This window comes from Aedes albopictus, chromosome 1, assembly GCF_035046485.1.
Source record: "Aedes albopictus strain Foshan chromosome 1, AalbF5, whole genome shotgun sequence".
NCBI lineage: Eukaryota > Metazoa > Arthropoda > Insecta > Diptera > Culicidae > Aedes > Aedes albopictus.
The window spans coordinates 330,975,149-330,991,789 of NC_085136.1; the positions used below are offsets into that span (position 1 = coordinate 330,975,149).

Consider the following 16,641-nt stretch of genomic DNA (forward strand, 5'->3'; position numbering starts at 1 on the left):
TGCACTGTACTGTATGTCATCGCCGTCTCCGTCTATTGTAGATTCGTCCAACCAAGACAATAACTTCTAACAATTGTAAAATAAATTTATGGTTTATCGAATTGTCATCGAGGAGGCTTCGGCCCGTCGTTACAGTGCATTTCTTCTTTCAACCAAAATCGTCGTGTCCCGTCGATCCGGAATGCCACTCGCAAGCTGCGGCACCCCGAGCCGGGGTGGAATTAATAATAAATAAACACTTAATCATACATAATTGAACGAGTAAAACATTGTTAAAAAATTTTAATTCTGCAATAAATCTCCGCGTGCGCAGCACCGCACAGCGCTCGTTTGCGGTTGCCGTTCGGTCCGGGTCGGTTGCATGGACGTAGCCGGTGCAGGAGCAGCGGGAGAGCGACGCGGAACCGACCGACCGATCCAAGTCGGCGAGTCAACGCTGACTGGTTGACTCGGTGCTGATCGGCGGGGGATAACGAGATGCCAACGGGAAAAGCAAACATTGGTTTATTGTTATTGTTGTTGTTGCTGGTTGTTTTGTTTATGCGCTTGGATTGCTTTTCTTCGGGTTGGTTCCCCGCAATCACCCCCGCGCTTGCAGGCGATGATAAATGCCGTACGTAGACTCTTGAATGGGTTAATTGGAATTTTTCGGATTTGCGTGACAAAACTAGCGTTCCTTTTGTTAGTTGGAATCACGACTCGACACGATAGGTAAACAAACAGAGTTCCCTTTGTTGTCATCGAATTTGACCAGATGGATCGCGTGTTTGAAATTCTAGTTCGGATTTCTTTCGGAGAGAAATAACTTTCCGACGTGGAATCTCGCGGAATCACAACAACAAAATCAGAAGTTGCCGCTGCGCGATGATCGCGCGCGGCGGTCAATATTTGACAAGTCATTACCGCGGACGTTTCTTTTGTTTCGTTTGCGCAGCACCTCCCCCTGACAGCGCGCTTTGCTCGCGCTCACTGACGTTCGTTTGATCGGCGGTCGGCTTGGCAGTCGGGAGGTTTTCGGTAAACAATAGATGTTTTCTTGAGTGTGCGCTGTGCACGGGGTTCGATAGACTCCGAGGACGAAGGGCGAAATTTTAATAAATTCTTCCCACGCTTCGCAACTGGATTTCCCGAGAGAGCCGTGGCCTTGCGCATTCCTAAGATCGTCAGACTTCTGCTGCATTCCGCATAAATCAGCGCGATCGAGGTTCCTAATTAACCCGAAAATCTTCGGGCAATCGAAGCAACCGATGCCGTGAACAACGATTGCCGCGATCTTGTTGACATTGTTACCGACTGAACGCGACGAGGTGGGCAGCGATCGCAGCAACCGAAAAACAAATGGCGGCAGCTCCGATGAATCGTTTGTGTGGTACTCGAAGTCCAAAAACAGTGACACTTGAACGCTTCCTCGAGGACCACTTCACCTTGTCGCGCCATGTCGCACACCAGGCGATAGTTTCACTCTCATCTGTAGTCGCGTGACACGTGATCGAGCATAAGCGTCAAAACACACTTGACATTCGTCAAGTGAGAGCGCCCCCCTTTTGACGCCGCGACGGGAGTTTTTTGGGCGATGATTTGTCATTTTTGTTTCTTTCCGATGCTAATAAACGTGTGTTCTTCTTGTCTACTTCCAGATGTCGCCCCGGATGGCGGGGGCCACTTTGCAACGAGTGCATGGTCTACCCGGGCTGTCGCCATGGCTACTGCAACGGTAGCGCCTGGCAGTGCATCTGTGATACTAACTGGGGCGGGATTCTGTGCGATCAAGGTAAGTCATGATTTCGATTGTTTTTCCTTTCCCCGCGCCGAAATGTCACAGTCTGACAGTAGCGCACAATTAGCGGTGCATCAATTAAGTCGTAACCGCGCCACCGAAAGCCGCTGGATGTCTGCAATCGAGAAAAAAAAAATGCAAAACGATAACTAATTAACAGATTAATAAGATTCAATTTTGCCACAATAAAAAGATATATGGCAACTTGAGGCGCGTTCGTATTTTCTCAACGAGGGCGGCACAGCGACCCGCCGTTTTTTTCTTCGCCGTTTCTCCGCGATTCACTGATTTCCATTCTCTCTGCGGCAGCAGCGGCGGCGCTGCATAATTTATTAATCGCAAACTCATTAAGCTAAAAAATTGGATCAATTTCGATTGGCTTCTCGTTAGCGGTGGGTTGCTGTTTTATTTTTTTCGGTGAATGGCAGCAGTGGCGCACCCCTCCGAGTGCGCGATTCCGAACAATTAAATCCGCAGTGATAGCCGCAGTAGGCGCTGTGCATCATCTGTCAGTGTTCGATCACGGCGGTACGTTGCGGTGGTGAGAGTGTATGTGTGTGGCAAGCAATTACCGCTATTATTTGCCCCCTCTTTTGGCAAAAGACGCTGCGCTGCGGCGCACATGGGGCGGGTGAAACAAAAGAAGGGAAATTGAGCGATTGAGCAACCGCTTAATTCCGATAAATCGATTAATGAGTCTTTATTTTCGGCGAAGGTTTATCGTTTAATTCGCTCCGAGTCGGAAATTTCGGCCAAAGGGAAAGGCAAATAAAATTTGATACAGATTGAGAAACAAAGAAGAACGCAAAACCGAGGGGTATAACTCGCCGGAGATGTGTAATCCTAACCCTTCCGCGCGCTGATGATTCTTTTCAAGAGTTTTGGTTCAGACACCGAGTCACCTTTTAACAACCGAAGGGTGTCGGTTACACCAATCATAAATCACATTTATGTGTCCGCACATGTCACAATCCCTTTCTATTGTGCCCAGAATAAATCTCAGAAGTGTAAGTGATACACCCCTCGTCGCGTCGCTGAGTCTGTTTGCGACGTCGCGCGCAGCCTACTATGACGAACGAGCGAAAGCGAGAACTGTCATTCTGACTTTTCGCCGTCACGTCACGTTGCGTTGCGTTGGTGTGCGTAACAAAGACCGCATATTATAAGATCGCCGCACAATGGGAAATCGTTAAATTTCATCATGAAGCCATTAATCGAGACGCGGTAATGAATCTTTCCAAGCGAGCGAGCGAGCGTCGGTGAAAGATTTGTATCGATTGATCGCTTTTTCTCATTTTGATTCATAAAACACCGCGCGCCTGCCTATGTGTGGTGGTGTAACGCATCATCATCATCGGTTTACGGTCATACGATCGAGGAGGGGTGATGAGCAACGGGAAAAAGGAAATTAACGCTGATTATTACTCGGAGCGGTCGCGATCCTTGATCCATGCATGCGCGATCAGCAGAGGGGCGCGGCAGAGGGCTCTGCTTTTCTTGATTGTTATTATAAATTTTGTGTGTAACGTTTACTTCGATTTGGTCTTTCGAAACGGTGCATCCGGTGCGTTTTTTTTGTTGGTAGATGCTTTCTCGTTTCGGCAGATACCTATGTACGTCAATGCGTTGCGTATGCATTGCCCTTAATCCCGGGGGTGGGGAGGTTAATTGTTGGACCTCCCAAAAGCCGAAACAACAAGTTTGGCTTTCTTCGAAAGCGGTTTTCATCGAAAAGTTAATTTTTGTGGCTTATGGAGCTGCATTGTGGAAACGCGTATGGTATAGATCAAAGTTACCTGGAAAGTACTCAGAGTATCATCAGAGTGAGTGGGTACCCTCTGTCAGATGTATCCTTTCAATGCCTTATCAATGCCATTTCATTGCCATTTTAATGCCATTTTAAAGTTTTTTCAATGCCATATAATAGTCACTTCAATGCCATTTCATGGCCGTTTGAGTGCCAATTCAATGTCATTTTAATGCCATTTCAATGCCATTTAAATGCCATTTGCATGTCATTTGAATGCCATTTCAATGCCATTTCAATGCCATTTCAATGCCTTTTCAGTGTTAATTCAAATCCATTTCATTGCCATTTCAATGCCATTTCAATGCCATTTCAATGCCATTTCAATGCCATTTCAATGCCATTTCAATGCCATTTCAATGCCATTTCAATGCCATTTCAATGCCATTTCAATGCCATTTCAATGCCATTTCAATGCCATTTCAATGCCATTTCAATGCCATTTCAATGCCATTTCAATTCCATTTCAATGCCATTTCAATGCCATTTCAATGCCATTTCAATGCCATTTCAATGCCATTTCAATGCCATTTCAATGCCATTTCAATGCCATTTCAATGCCATTTCAATGCCATTTCAATGCCATTTCAATTCCATTTCAATGCCATTTCAATGCCTTATCAATGCCATTTCAATGCCATTTCAATGCCATTTCAATACCATTTCAATGCCATTTCAATGCCATTTCAATGCCATTTCAATGCCATTTCAATGCCATTTCAATGCCATTTCAATGCCATTTCAATGCCATTTCAATGCCATTTCAATGCCATTTCAATGCCATTTCAATGCCATTTCAATGCCATTTCAATGCCATTTCAATGCCATTTCAATGCCATTTCAATGCCTTTTCAGTGTTAATTCAATGCCATTTCAATTCCATTTCAATGCCATTTCAATGCCATTTCAATGCCTTTTCAGTGTTAATTCAAATCCATTTCATTGCCATTTAAATGCCATTTCAATGCCATTTCAATGCCATTTCAATGCCATTTCAATGCCATTTCAATGCCATTTCAATGCCATTTCATTGCCATTTCAATGCCATTTCAATGCCATTTCAATGCCATTTCAATGCCATTTCAATGCCATTTCAATGCCATTTCAATGCCATTTCAATGCCATTTCAATGCCATTTCAATGCCTTATCAATGCCATTTCAATGCCATCTCGATGCGATTTCAATGCCATTTCAATTCCATTTCAATGCCATTTCAATGCCTTATCAATGCCATTTCAATGCCATTTCAATGCCATTTCAATGCCATTTCAATGCCATTTCAATGCCATCTCGATGCGATTTCAATGCCATTTCAATTCCATTTCAATGCCATTTCAATGCCATTTCAATGCCATTTCAATGCCATTTCAATGCCATTTCAATGCCAATTCAATGGCATCTCCACGACATTTCAATGCCATTTCAGCGCCATTTGAAGATCATTTGAATGCCATTGCCATTTATTTCAGAATAGGTAATGCCTCATGATTCTTACTCTGATTCTTCGCATAGCGATCGTCTTCTCTTCTTCACACGATGAAACACGAAGCTCTGGCTGGTTGAGTTTTTGTTCTTTGTCTTAAGGTGAAACCATGCATGCATTTCAGTACGATTTAGGGGGGCTTTCAGGGCCGTTTCAGGGTTATTTCACAGCCTTCTCAGAGGGATGTCAGTGGAGTTTCCAGGAGTATCGCAGGATACTGAGGCTTTAAGGAGAGCTTCAGGTTTCACCCCCTCGGACCCTTGAAAAAACTGAAGCTCTCTTGAAAGCTCTAGAATCCTGCGGTACTCCTGAAACCCTCATACATCCACAGAAACGGAATCTTCCATTTCAAGAGATGTCTGGACATTTTAGGACGTTTCAAGGATATCAGGGCTTTCGGAGGACGTTTCAGAGGAGTTTCAATGTGTTTCGGTGGACTTCAGGATGTTTTAGAAGGTTTCGGAAGCCTTCGGGAAGTTTCCTGGAACTTTCAGACGAGATGTCGAGGGTTTTAGGAGGCTTCAAAAGAGCTTCAGGAGATTTTACAGCGGTTTCAAGGCGTTCCAGGTGGCATCGAGGGTATTCTCGGGTTTGAAAGAGGTTTCTGGTGTTTTGAGGGGTTTTCTTGGGGGCTGTAGAGGATTCTTCGAGGGTTTCTGAGGACTCCCGTGGGTATCAGAGGTTCTCTGGTCTTTAAGAAGTTTAGAGCGAAGTTTCAGAGGGCTTTGGGGAGCTGTTCGGAGATTCCTTGGACCTTCAGGAGAGCTTTAGGAGACTTTCAGAGGAGAATCAGGAGCGTCAGAGGCTTTGCGAAGACCTTTAGGTTTCAGAAGTATTCAACCAACCCGTTTTATAGCACTTCAACAGGTGTCCGGGGGTTTGAGGGAGTTTCGGGACATCCACCAGGACTTTCAAAGCGTTTCGGTGGTTTCTAGGGTTCTTGAAGCATTCGAGAAGTTTCCTGGAACTTTCAGAGGCGCTGTCAAGAGTTTCAGGAAGATTCAAGGCATAGCAGAGAGTTTCATGGATTTCTCGGGGTTGCAGGTGGGCTCACAGCTTTAGGAGACTATCAGAGGAGTCTGAAGGCGCTTTAAGGTGATTCAGGCGACATCGAAGGCTGCTGGGGGATTCTTTCGATCATTAGGAGAGCCTTAGGAGACTTTCAGAGGGGTTTCAAAACGTTCCAAGGCAATTCAATAGGTTAAAGTATGTATCAGAGGGTTTCAGAGGAGTTTCCATGGAATCAGAGACTTTCAGAAGACCTTGAGGTTTCAGAAGTCTTCAACTAAGGTGTTTTATAGCATATCAACAGGTGTCCAAAAGTTTCGGGTAGTTTCATGACGTTCAGGAGCTTTCAAAGGGGGTTTCAACTGAGTTTCAAGGTGTTTCATTGGATTCCAGGTTCCGAAAGCCTTTATGAAGTTCCCTGGAAGTGTCAAAGGTTTCAGGAGAATTCAAGACGTTTCAAGGTGTCGCCGAGGGGTTTGCGGAGCTCCTCGAGGCTTTAAGGAGGCTACAGAAAAGCATCAAGGGACTTGACGAGGGGTTTCAAGGCGTTTCATGCGGCATCGTGGGCGTTCTGGGAGGTTTGGAAAGGGTTCAAGGTCGTTTCAAAGGTGTATCTGGGATTCTGATGGACTTGAGGGGATTCTTCGAGGGTTTCTGGGGATCTCCCGTGGGTTTCAGAAAAACGTTCTTAAAGGACTCATAAGGGTCTCATAGGGCTTCTGGGACTTAGGAGACTTCAGAAGAGCTTCAGAAGAATTTCAGTGAGGTTTCAATGCATTTGAAGACTTCTCAGGTGCCAGCGAGGGTGTTCTCAGGAGATTTTAAAGTCATTCTAAAGATGTTTCTGGGATTTTGAGGGGCTTTGTGGAATAACCCGAGGGTTTCTGGGGGACTCCCGTGGGTTTCATATAAGTTCTGATTTCAGCGGGTTTATATGAGTTTTATTGCATAGTAGGATAATTCAGAGGTCTTTATGAGACTGATCGAATGTTCTAGGGAGCTCCAGAGGGATTTCAAAGCGTTTTAGAGTAATTGAGTAGGTTTTAATATGCTTCAGGGGATTTCAGAGGGGTTTTAGGAGGCTTCAAGGGAGTTCAACAGTAGTTTCCGGGGGTTTCAGAGGGGTTTCATGACGTATCAATGTCTTCCAAGGTAACTCAGTGGATTCCTGGGAGCTTCAGGGAGCTTCATGGGTGTTCCAAAGGGTTTAGAGGGTTTCATGGGAGTTCAGGAGGAATTTCGAGGAGCTAAGACGTTTGTTAGTAGTTCGTTGTTCTTCAGGATGGAATAAAAGCGTTTCAAAGCATTTAAGTGGGTTTCAGGGTCTCCCGGGGTCTCCGTGGATGTTTTTGGTAGTTAAAGGGAAGTTCTTGGGGGACTTAAGGAGGATTTCTGAGGACTCAAACGCCTTGGAACCAGGGATTGGCGGCATGCACCGTGCGGTGCGAAAAAAGCGTGTGCTTCACACAATCGCAAGTGCTCGTTTCCCGTTTTGCCGAGAGACAAGAGACGTATGAGTGAGAGCTTTCGTAATTGTGCGAGAGACAATCGCAGCACTAGCTCTACGGCGCAGGGAGTAATGCACGGTGCTTGGGACTGCGCTTGTCTCCAAACAGAAAAAATCAATTAATAAATTAATTGAAGAGTTTGTGTTTTCGGCAAAGTTGTTAAGCTTGTCAAGGGTTGACAAGTGATGGGTCGTTTGATTCGAAATTTTTGCAATCATGCGTAGTATCAAGCCAAGTGAAAAGCACGGAGACAAGCACCGAGAGAGTGCAGCGTGAGAGACAGGAGAGCTCCAGCGCGCGGCAAAGCAAGCGAGCAACACACAACCGATTGCGCGTACTCGTCTCCTTCTAGTTTGTTGTGCTGTCTCGTAGCAGAGTGTGCGGCACGCAAAGAGTTTTGAGTCGCACCCTATCCCTGCTTGGAACACCTTTCAGACCCCCAAAAGCTCCTCTGAGACCTCAGGAACTTCTTTCCTAAACCACCCGGGACTCCTATGAAACCCCCAGGAACCAATTGAATTGCCTTGAAACGTATGCCTTAATACCGCTCTGAAACCACCGGAAACTTCTGTTGAAATCTCCTGGAGGTTTCAAGGGGTTTTAGAAGAGTTTATGGACGGCTTAAGATAGTTTAAGAGGGGTTTCAAATCGTGTCAATGCGTCTTAACTGCGAGATTCCAGGAGGTTTTGGAGAAATTCCTGGGGATCTTTTATGGGATTCGAGGTATCTTAAGGTGTCTAAAGGTGTTTTAGGGAGTTTCATGGGGTTTTGGGAGAGTTTATGGAGAAGTTTGTGGAGAAGCTTTTGGTTGGACGTCTTAAGTGAGTCTCAAAAGGGTGTCACAGCTTTGCAGTGCTTTTAAGTGGACAGTCAGGGGGTTTCCTGTGTTTTCATGGGCGTAGTTGGAGCTTAAGAGAAGCGTCCGGGGGTCTCTGGGGGCTTTAGAGGGGTTTAAAGGCATTCTCGCTCATTTTATTGGGATTCCATGGAGTTCCAGATGGACAATGGGGAAGTTGATGAGACATCTATGTATAAGCCAATGTGAGTATGAGCCTTATTCGTAATATAGCGAGGGATCACTAGTTATACTTGTGGATTAAATGACCTTGACTAAAAAGAGTTCTTGGAGACCCTAACATACCACTTATCACTTGACCGATAATAACTGCATAAGGCTTCGTGTGCATGAGCTTTTTTTGTTATGCTTCAAATTACCACCCCTTATGTTTGTAGATTCAATGTCCTGGCCTACATTCATGGAAGTTCCTGAATATCTTAGACATTTCAATATGATCATTGGTCATAGCATCGTCTTTAAGTAAAATTGTTTGTAGAATTTGATCAAATCCGTTTGAATCTCCGCACAGCTCTCGGAAATATGATATCACACGTTTCACTCCAATTACGAATATACTCTTGCTGGGGGAGTAACGTGATCGATAATGTAGAACTATCATGATAATGTTGCAAAATTGTTCGGGAAAACCAAAAGAAAACAGTTCAGTACATCTTACGGCTCCCTGAGTTGAAGTATTGCTCATATTGCTCCATTTCCCTTTAAATGTTTCACTTAGAGTGCTACTCAGAGTGAAATACAGTCGATAAAGCAGCATCAATATTAGTTGCTTGGAGGATCTAATTAGAATCATTTGACTACGACTCGATTAAGAGATTGCTCATTTCACTCCGATTTCAAACAATATTTTGAATGTATTTTACTTCTTCACGGAGTGGAACGGAGTCAATAGAGTAGAACCTCCACAAAGTGTAGTTGTCTGCACAACCAAGGGAAAACAGTTCAGTGCCTGACATTACTCTCTGAACCGAGGAGTTTTTCGTGTAACCTAAATTTCTTCTCTTTAACGTGTGAATGATGAAGGCTTAGTGCTGCATGGAGTGCAAGGTAGCCGATAAAGTAGCATAAGTTCCGAGTGATATTGTTTGGAGAATCGGATTACCACTGTTCCAGCTACCACATGGCTCTCAGAAATATGATTTCGTCCTTTTCACCTCGATTTCAATTATGTTTCCTCTTGAAGTGGAGTCACGTGATCGATAAAGTAGAATGGCAGTATAATTGACCGGGGAACCAAGTGAAAACAGCTCAGTGCATCGCACGGCGCTACGGCTTGAGATGTTTCCCATATCATTCCAATTCCTTGTCTTCCTTTTAATGCTCCACTCACTTAGAGTGCGGCACAGAGTGAAATGAGATCGATAAAGTAGCACCATTTCTGGGTGGAATTGTTTGGAGAATCGGATAAAACCGTATCAGCTACCAAACGTCTCTCGAAAATAGTACATCACCCATCTCGCTCCGATTTCAAACATATTTCTGTTTGGAGTAGAGTTCCGTGATCGATAAAGTAGAACCATCACACAGTGGAATTGTCCGGGGAATTAAATGGAAACAGTTCCGTGTGCATCACACGGCGCTTCAGGCTGAGATGTTTCCCGTTTCATCATCATTATTTTTACTTTTTGCTCCAACTTTTCACGTGAAAGAATGGGTTCGGAGTGATGCATGGTCGTTATAGTAGAGCCTGCCATAAGTGGATCTATCCAGCGAATTGAAATAACACGCTTTTGGTAAACCGATCGGTGCGCTGACCTGATATATTTCCAATTTTCACCCGAACACCAATATATTTCTGTTCAGAGTGGAACGTTATCGATAAAGTAGAATCATCCAACAAATATTTGTTCATATAATGAAGTGGAAACAGCTCAGAAATGATTCATTGAACGGAGGTGTTGCCCATGACACCCCAGTTTCTAATATTCCTTTAATGCTTCATTCGGAGTGCACGAAGTGAAACGGGTCGATAAGGTAGCGCCCTTTCTGAATAGACTTGTTTGGAGAGTCGGATATGAAGTACATGAAGTAATGTTCGCAGTGATACATGGTCGATATATTAGGACCATTCATAAGTGGAACTATACAGTTTATCGAATGAAAACCTTTTTTTTATTATATTTCCCTTTTCACTCGTATAAAGATAAATATTTCTGCTCAGATTGGAACATGATCGATAAAGTAGAACTATCACCTAGGTATTGTTCGTATAATCAAATGGAAATATCACAGAAACGAATCTGTCAAATGAAATGTTGTCCATGTCACCTCAATTTCTCCTGTTTTCTATTGATATTTCACCTGGAGTGCTACTCATAGTAAAACGCAGTCGATATAGTAGGCCAATCCCATAGGAAAACTGCCCAGAAAACCGAGTGAAAATGGTTCGCTAAAACAGTCGACGCACATTGACTGAGAAGTTTGCTGCAGGATCTAAACGGCTGCGCAGTCTTCAATACGAAAAAAAAACGAGGTTTATTGTTTGCCGACGTTTCGAATCTGGGGTTTTGTGTCATCTTCAAGGGTTTTGGTCTTATTTTTCTGTATTGAAGACTGCGTAGCCGTTTAAATCCTGCAGAAAAATTGTACGAAGGATCAAGTGAGAATAGCTCCTGAACTGAAGTGTTGTCCATGTAATCGAAATTACTTCTTTTATTTCAATATTTCTCATAGTGATGGTCGAAGTGAAGCGTGATCGATATAGAAGGCACATCACTAAGTTAAATTGTACGGAGAATCAAATGAGAGTAGTTTGGTGCTGCGCATTGCCCTCTGAACTAATACGTGACTCATTTCAGTCCGGTTCCTTTTACTTTTTTTCTTTTATACATAATGAAGCATGGTCGATAAAGTAGAACCTCTCAGGAATAAGATTATCCAAATAATTGAGTGGAAATGATTCTCGACAGAATCCTCTCAGGATTCTCGACAGAATCCTCTCAGGATTCTCAACAGAATCCTCTCAGGATTCTCGACAGAATCCTCTCAGGATTCTCGACAGAATCCTCTCAGGATTCTCGACAGAATCCTCTCAGGATTCTCGACAGAATCCTCTCAGGATTCTCGACAGAATCCTCTCAGAACTCTCGACAGAATCCTCTCAGGATTCTCGACAGAATCCTCCCAGGATTCTCGACAGAATCCTCCCAGGATTCACGACAGAATCCTCTCAGGATTCTCGACAGAATCCCCTCAGGATTCTCGATAGTATCCTCTCTGGATTCTCGACAGAATCCTCTCAGGATTCTCGACAGAATCCCCTCAGGATTCTCGATAGAATCCTCTCAGGATTCTCGACAGAATCCTCTCAGGATTCTCGACAGAATCCTCTCAGGATTCTCGACAGAATCCTCTCAGGATTCTCGACAGAATCCTCTCAGGATTCTCGACAGAATCCTCTCAGGATTCTCGACAGAATCCTCTCAGGATTCTCGACAGAATCCTCTCAGGATTCTCGACAGAATCCTCTCAGAATTCTCGACAAAATCTTCCCAGTATTCTCGACAGAATCCTCTCAGGATTCTCGACAGAATCCTCTCAGGATTCTCGACAGAATCCCCTCAGGATTCTCGACAGAATCCTCTCAGGATTCTCGACAGAATCCTCTCAGGATTCTCGACAGAATCCTCTCAGGATTCTCGACAGAATCCTCTCAGGATTCTCGACAGAATCCTCTCAGGATTCTCGACAGAATCCTCTCAGGATTCTCGACAAAATCCTCTCAGGATTCTCGACAGAATCCTCTCAGGATTCTCGACAGAATCCTCTCAGGATTCTCGACAGAATCCTCTCAGGATTCTCGACAGAATCCTCTCAGGATTCTCGACAAAATCCTCTCAGGATTCTCGACAGAATCCTCTCAGGAATCTCGACAGAATCCTCTCAGGATTCTCGACAGAATCCTCTCAGGATTCTCGACAGAATCCTCTCAGGATTCTCGACAGAATCCTCTCAGGATTCTCGACAGAATCCTCTCAGGATTCTCGACAGAATCCTCTCAGGATTCTCGACAGAATCCTCTCAGGATTCTCGACAGAATCCTCTCAGGATTCTCGACAGAATTCTCTCAGGATTCTCGACAGAATCCTCTCAGGATTCTCGACAGAATCCTCTCAGGATTCTCGACAGAATCCTCTCAGGATTCTCGACAGAATCCTCTCAGGATTCTCGACAGAATCCTCTCAGGATTCTCGACAGAATCCTCTCAGGATTCTCGACAGAATCCTCTCAGGATTCTCGACAGAATCCTCTCAGGATTCTCGACAGAATCCTCTCAGGATTCTCGACAGAATCCTCTCAGGATTCTCGACAGAATCCTCTCAGGATTCTCGACAGAATCCTCTCAGGATTCTCGACAGAATCCTCTCAGGATTCTCGACAGAATCCTCTCAGGATTCTCGACAGAATCCTCTCAGGATTCTCGACAGAATCCTCTCAGGATTCTCGACAGAATCCTCTCAGGATTCTCGACAAAATCTTCCCAGTATTCTCGACAGAATCCTCTCAGGATTCTCGACAGAATCCTCTCAGGATTCTCGACAGAATCCCCTCAGGATTCTCGACAGAATCCTCTCAGGATTCTCGACAGAATCCTCTCAGGATTCTCGACAGAATCCTCTCAGGATTCTCGACAGAATCCTCTCAGGATTCTCGACAGAATCCTCTCAGGATTCTCGACAGAATCCTCTCAGGATTCTCGACAGAATCCTCTCAGGATTCTCGACAGAATCCTCTCAGGATTCTCGACAGAATCCTCTCAGGATTCTCGACAGAATCCTCTCAGGATTCTCGACAGAATCCTCTCAGGATTCTCGACAGAATCCTCTCAGGATTCTCGACAGAATCCTCTCAGGATTCTCGACAGAATCCTCTCAGGATTCTCGACAGAATCCTCTCAGGATTCTCGACAGAATCCTCTCAGGATTCTCGACAGAATCCTCTCAGGATTCTCGACAGAATCCTCTCAGGATTCTCGACAGAATCCTCTCAGGATTCTCGACAGAATCCTCTCAGGATTCTCGACAGAATCCTCTCAGGATTCTCGACAGAATCCTCTCAGGATTCTCGACAGAATCCTCTCAGGATTCTCGACAGAATCCTCTCAGGATTCTCGACAGAATCCTCTCAGGATTCTCGACAGAATACTCTCAGGATTCTCGACAGAATCCTCTCAGGATTCTCGACAGAATCCTCTCAGGATTCTCGACAGAATCCTCTCAGGATTCTCGACAGAATCCTCTCAGGATTCTCGACTGAATGCTCTCAGGATTCTCGACAGAATCCTCTCAGGATTCTCGACAGAATCCTCTCAGGATTCCCGACAGAATCCTCTCAGGATTCTTGACAGAATCCTCTCAGGATTCTCGACAGAATCCTCTCAGGATTCTCGACAGAATCCTCTCAGGATTCACGACAGAATACTCTCAGGATTCTCGACAGAATCCTCTCAGGATTCTCGACAGAATCCTCTCAGGATTCTCGACAGAATCCTCTCAGGATTCTCGACAGAATCCTCTCACGATTCTCGACAGAATCCTCTCAGGATTCTCGACAGAATCCTCTCAGGATTCTCGACAGAATCCTCTCAGGATTCTAGACAGAATCCTCTCAGGATTCTCGACAGAATCCTCTCAGGATTTTCGACAGAATCCTCTCAGGATTCTCGACAGAATCCTCTCAGGATTCTCGACAGAATCCTCTCAGGATTCTCGACAGAATCCTCTCAGGATTCTCGACAGAATCCTCTCAGGATTCTCGACAGAATCCTCTCAGGATTCTCGACAGAATCCTCTCAGGATTCTCGACAGAATCCTCTCAGGATTCTCGACAGAATCCTCTCAGGATTCTCGACAGAATCCTCTCAGGATTCTCGACAGAATCCTCTCAGGATTCTCGACAGAATCCTCTCAGGATTCTCGACAGAATCCTCTCAGGATTCTCGACAGAATCCTCTCAGGATTCTCGACAGAATACTCTCAGGATTCTCGACAGAATCCTCTCAGGATTCTCGACAGAATCCTCTCAGGATTCTCGACAGAATCCTCTCAGGATTCTCGACAGAATCCTCTCAGGATTCTCGACTGAATGCTCTCAGGATTCTCGACAGAATCCTCTCAGGATTCTCGACAGAATCCTCTCAGGATTCCCGACAGAATCCTCTCAGGATTCTTGACAGAATCCTCTCAGGATTCTCGACAGAATCCTCTCAGGATTCTCGACAGAATCCTCTCAGGATTCACGACAGAATTCTCTCAGGATTCTCGACAGAATTCTCTCAGGACTCTCGACAGAATCCTCTCAGGATTCTCGACAGAATCCTCTCAGGATTCTCGACAGAATCCTCTCAGGATTCTCGACAGAATCCTCTCAGGATTCTTGACAGAATCCTCTCAGGATTCTCGACAGAATCCTCAAAGGATTCTTGACAGAATCCTCTCAGGATTTTCGACAGTGCATCTCTGAGCTCAAATGATGACGATTTTTTTTTACGTTTTTGAAATAAAACGCAATCGATAAAGTAGAACTGAATAAAGTATTCAGAAATTCAAGTGGAAATAGTTCGGTTTACTGCGCGGTTTGAAAGATTCCTAGCCAAGTGTTTGTTGTTCGCCGTGAAAAGTAGACAGAGAGCATGATTTTCCTTGAAACGTTCCCATCTGAGTATCAAACCTTTGAAGTGCTCAAGCGAATTTCTGTTCAGAGGATTGTGTGGTGGTCCAAAGGGTCCAAAGGTTCTTCCTTCTTTTCTGTACGATAACTTAGAAATCACAGAATATTAATTACATTTTGAAAAGAATACAATCGTTAATGAAATTATGAGCATTTTGCAAACAGACAGGGAACACAAACACTGTAGGCGAGCGCAAGTGCCTCTTAAATCCGAGGCGCACGGCCTACTATGCCTACGCACGCACTGTGCGTACGCACTTGCTCCCACCAGAAAATCTGTTGTCTATTTTCCCATATGCGCCAACTGCGATGCGATTCGAATGCGCCGGGTTGCTTTTCTTACAATTAACTCGAGGGGTGGCGCGCGCACGATCACAAACTTGATGCTCGGGTTGAACCCTTCTAGAAAACGCCGAAAAAAAAGAAGGGTTCTCACCACACCAGTCAGACAAGTGCGCTTTCGATAGGAGTCTTCAGCTATGATACCCTCTCACGCTCGACGAGAGCGAGAGGGTTGGCGCGTGTAATTGCACGTGTCTCGTTTCCTATTCACCGTCTGACACAATCCGCAAACTATTCACCACCTGTCTGTTTTTTCTTCTTTCCTTTTCTCCCTAGATCTCAACTACTGCGGAACGCACGAGCCGTGCATGCACGGCGGAACCTGCGAGAACACCGCTCCGGATCAGTACCGGTGCACCTGTGCCGAGGGCCTGTCGGGAACGCGCTGTGAGATTGTGGAGCATCCGTGTGCACCGCAGCCGTGCCGGAACGGCGGGACCTGTACCCTGACCGGAAGCGGTCTGGGCCGGGCGACGGACGACAAGTCGGCGGAAGCGACCAGCAGTGCGCCGATCATCGTCCGGGGGATGCGGGGGATGAGCTCGATGGGGAAACCTTTTGGGAGGAGTAGTGGTGGAGGGAGTGGAGGAAGCGGAGGAGATGATGCGTCGTCTTCGTCTTCGTCGTCGTCAGCGTCGAGCAAGGAGCTATTGTTGCAGCCGCAGCCGATCAAAGATTTCATCTGTAGCTGCGCGCCCGGATGGACCGGGCCGACCTGCGAGATAAGTGAGTATGGAAACGGCAGCGGCGGCAGTTTAGGTGTAGTAGGCGGTGGGACGTGGTTCGGGACCATTAATTATCTAAGCGCGTCGTTGTTTGCGATTTGGGGTTTTCTCACTTCGGATGTGTACGCATGGTACACTGAAAGTAATTGTCATTGTAATTTTATACACTGATCGTGTTAATAAATGTTTATGAATCACATTTGAAATTCCTGTAAAGTTTTTAAACAGAATATGTAAAAAATACCATTCAATAGCTTTCAACTCAGTTTTTCTCTCGGTGTAGCACCCGTTCCGTAGGTCCCCGTACGGAAGAAAAGGCTAACTGTAAGCTAATTATTCCAAATTATTAGGTTCCAACAAGAGAAGGCAGGACGGGGTCCAGGTTCAGGTCCGCCACGGTCCAAGTCTGGACCACGGCGGGTGGGTTCAACTGTTGTGATGTGGTGCGAAAGGGGCGAGGTTGG

The 16,641-nt window shown here is 45.3% G+C and overlaps 1 protein-coding gene across 1 annotated transcript in view; it reads left to right on the top strand.

The window, feature by feature from the left end:
- LOC109424815 (protein serrate) overlaps positions 1–16,641 on the top strand; it is a 170,724-nt gene that overhangs the window by 107,705 nt on the left and 46,378 nt on the right. Inside the window, exons 8-9 of the mRNA XM_062847344.1 lie at positions 1,638–1,771; positions 15,729–16,178. Coding sequence (XP_062703328.1) covers positions 1,638–1,771; positions 15,729–16,178 — 584 coding nt within the window. The remainder of the gene's footprint in view (positions 1–1,637; positions 1,772–15,728; positions 16,179–16,641) is intronic.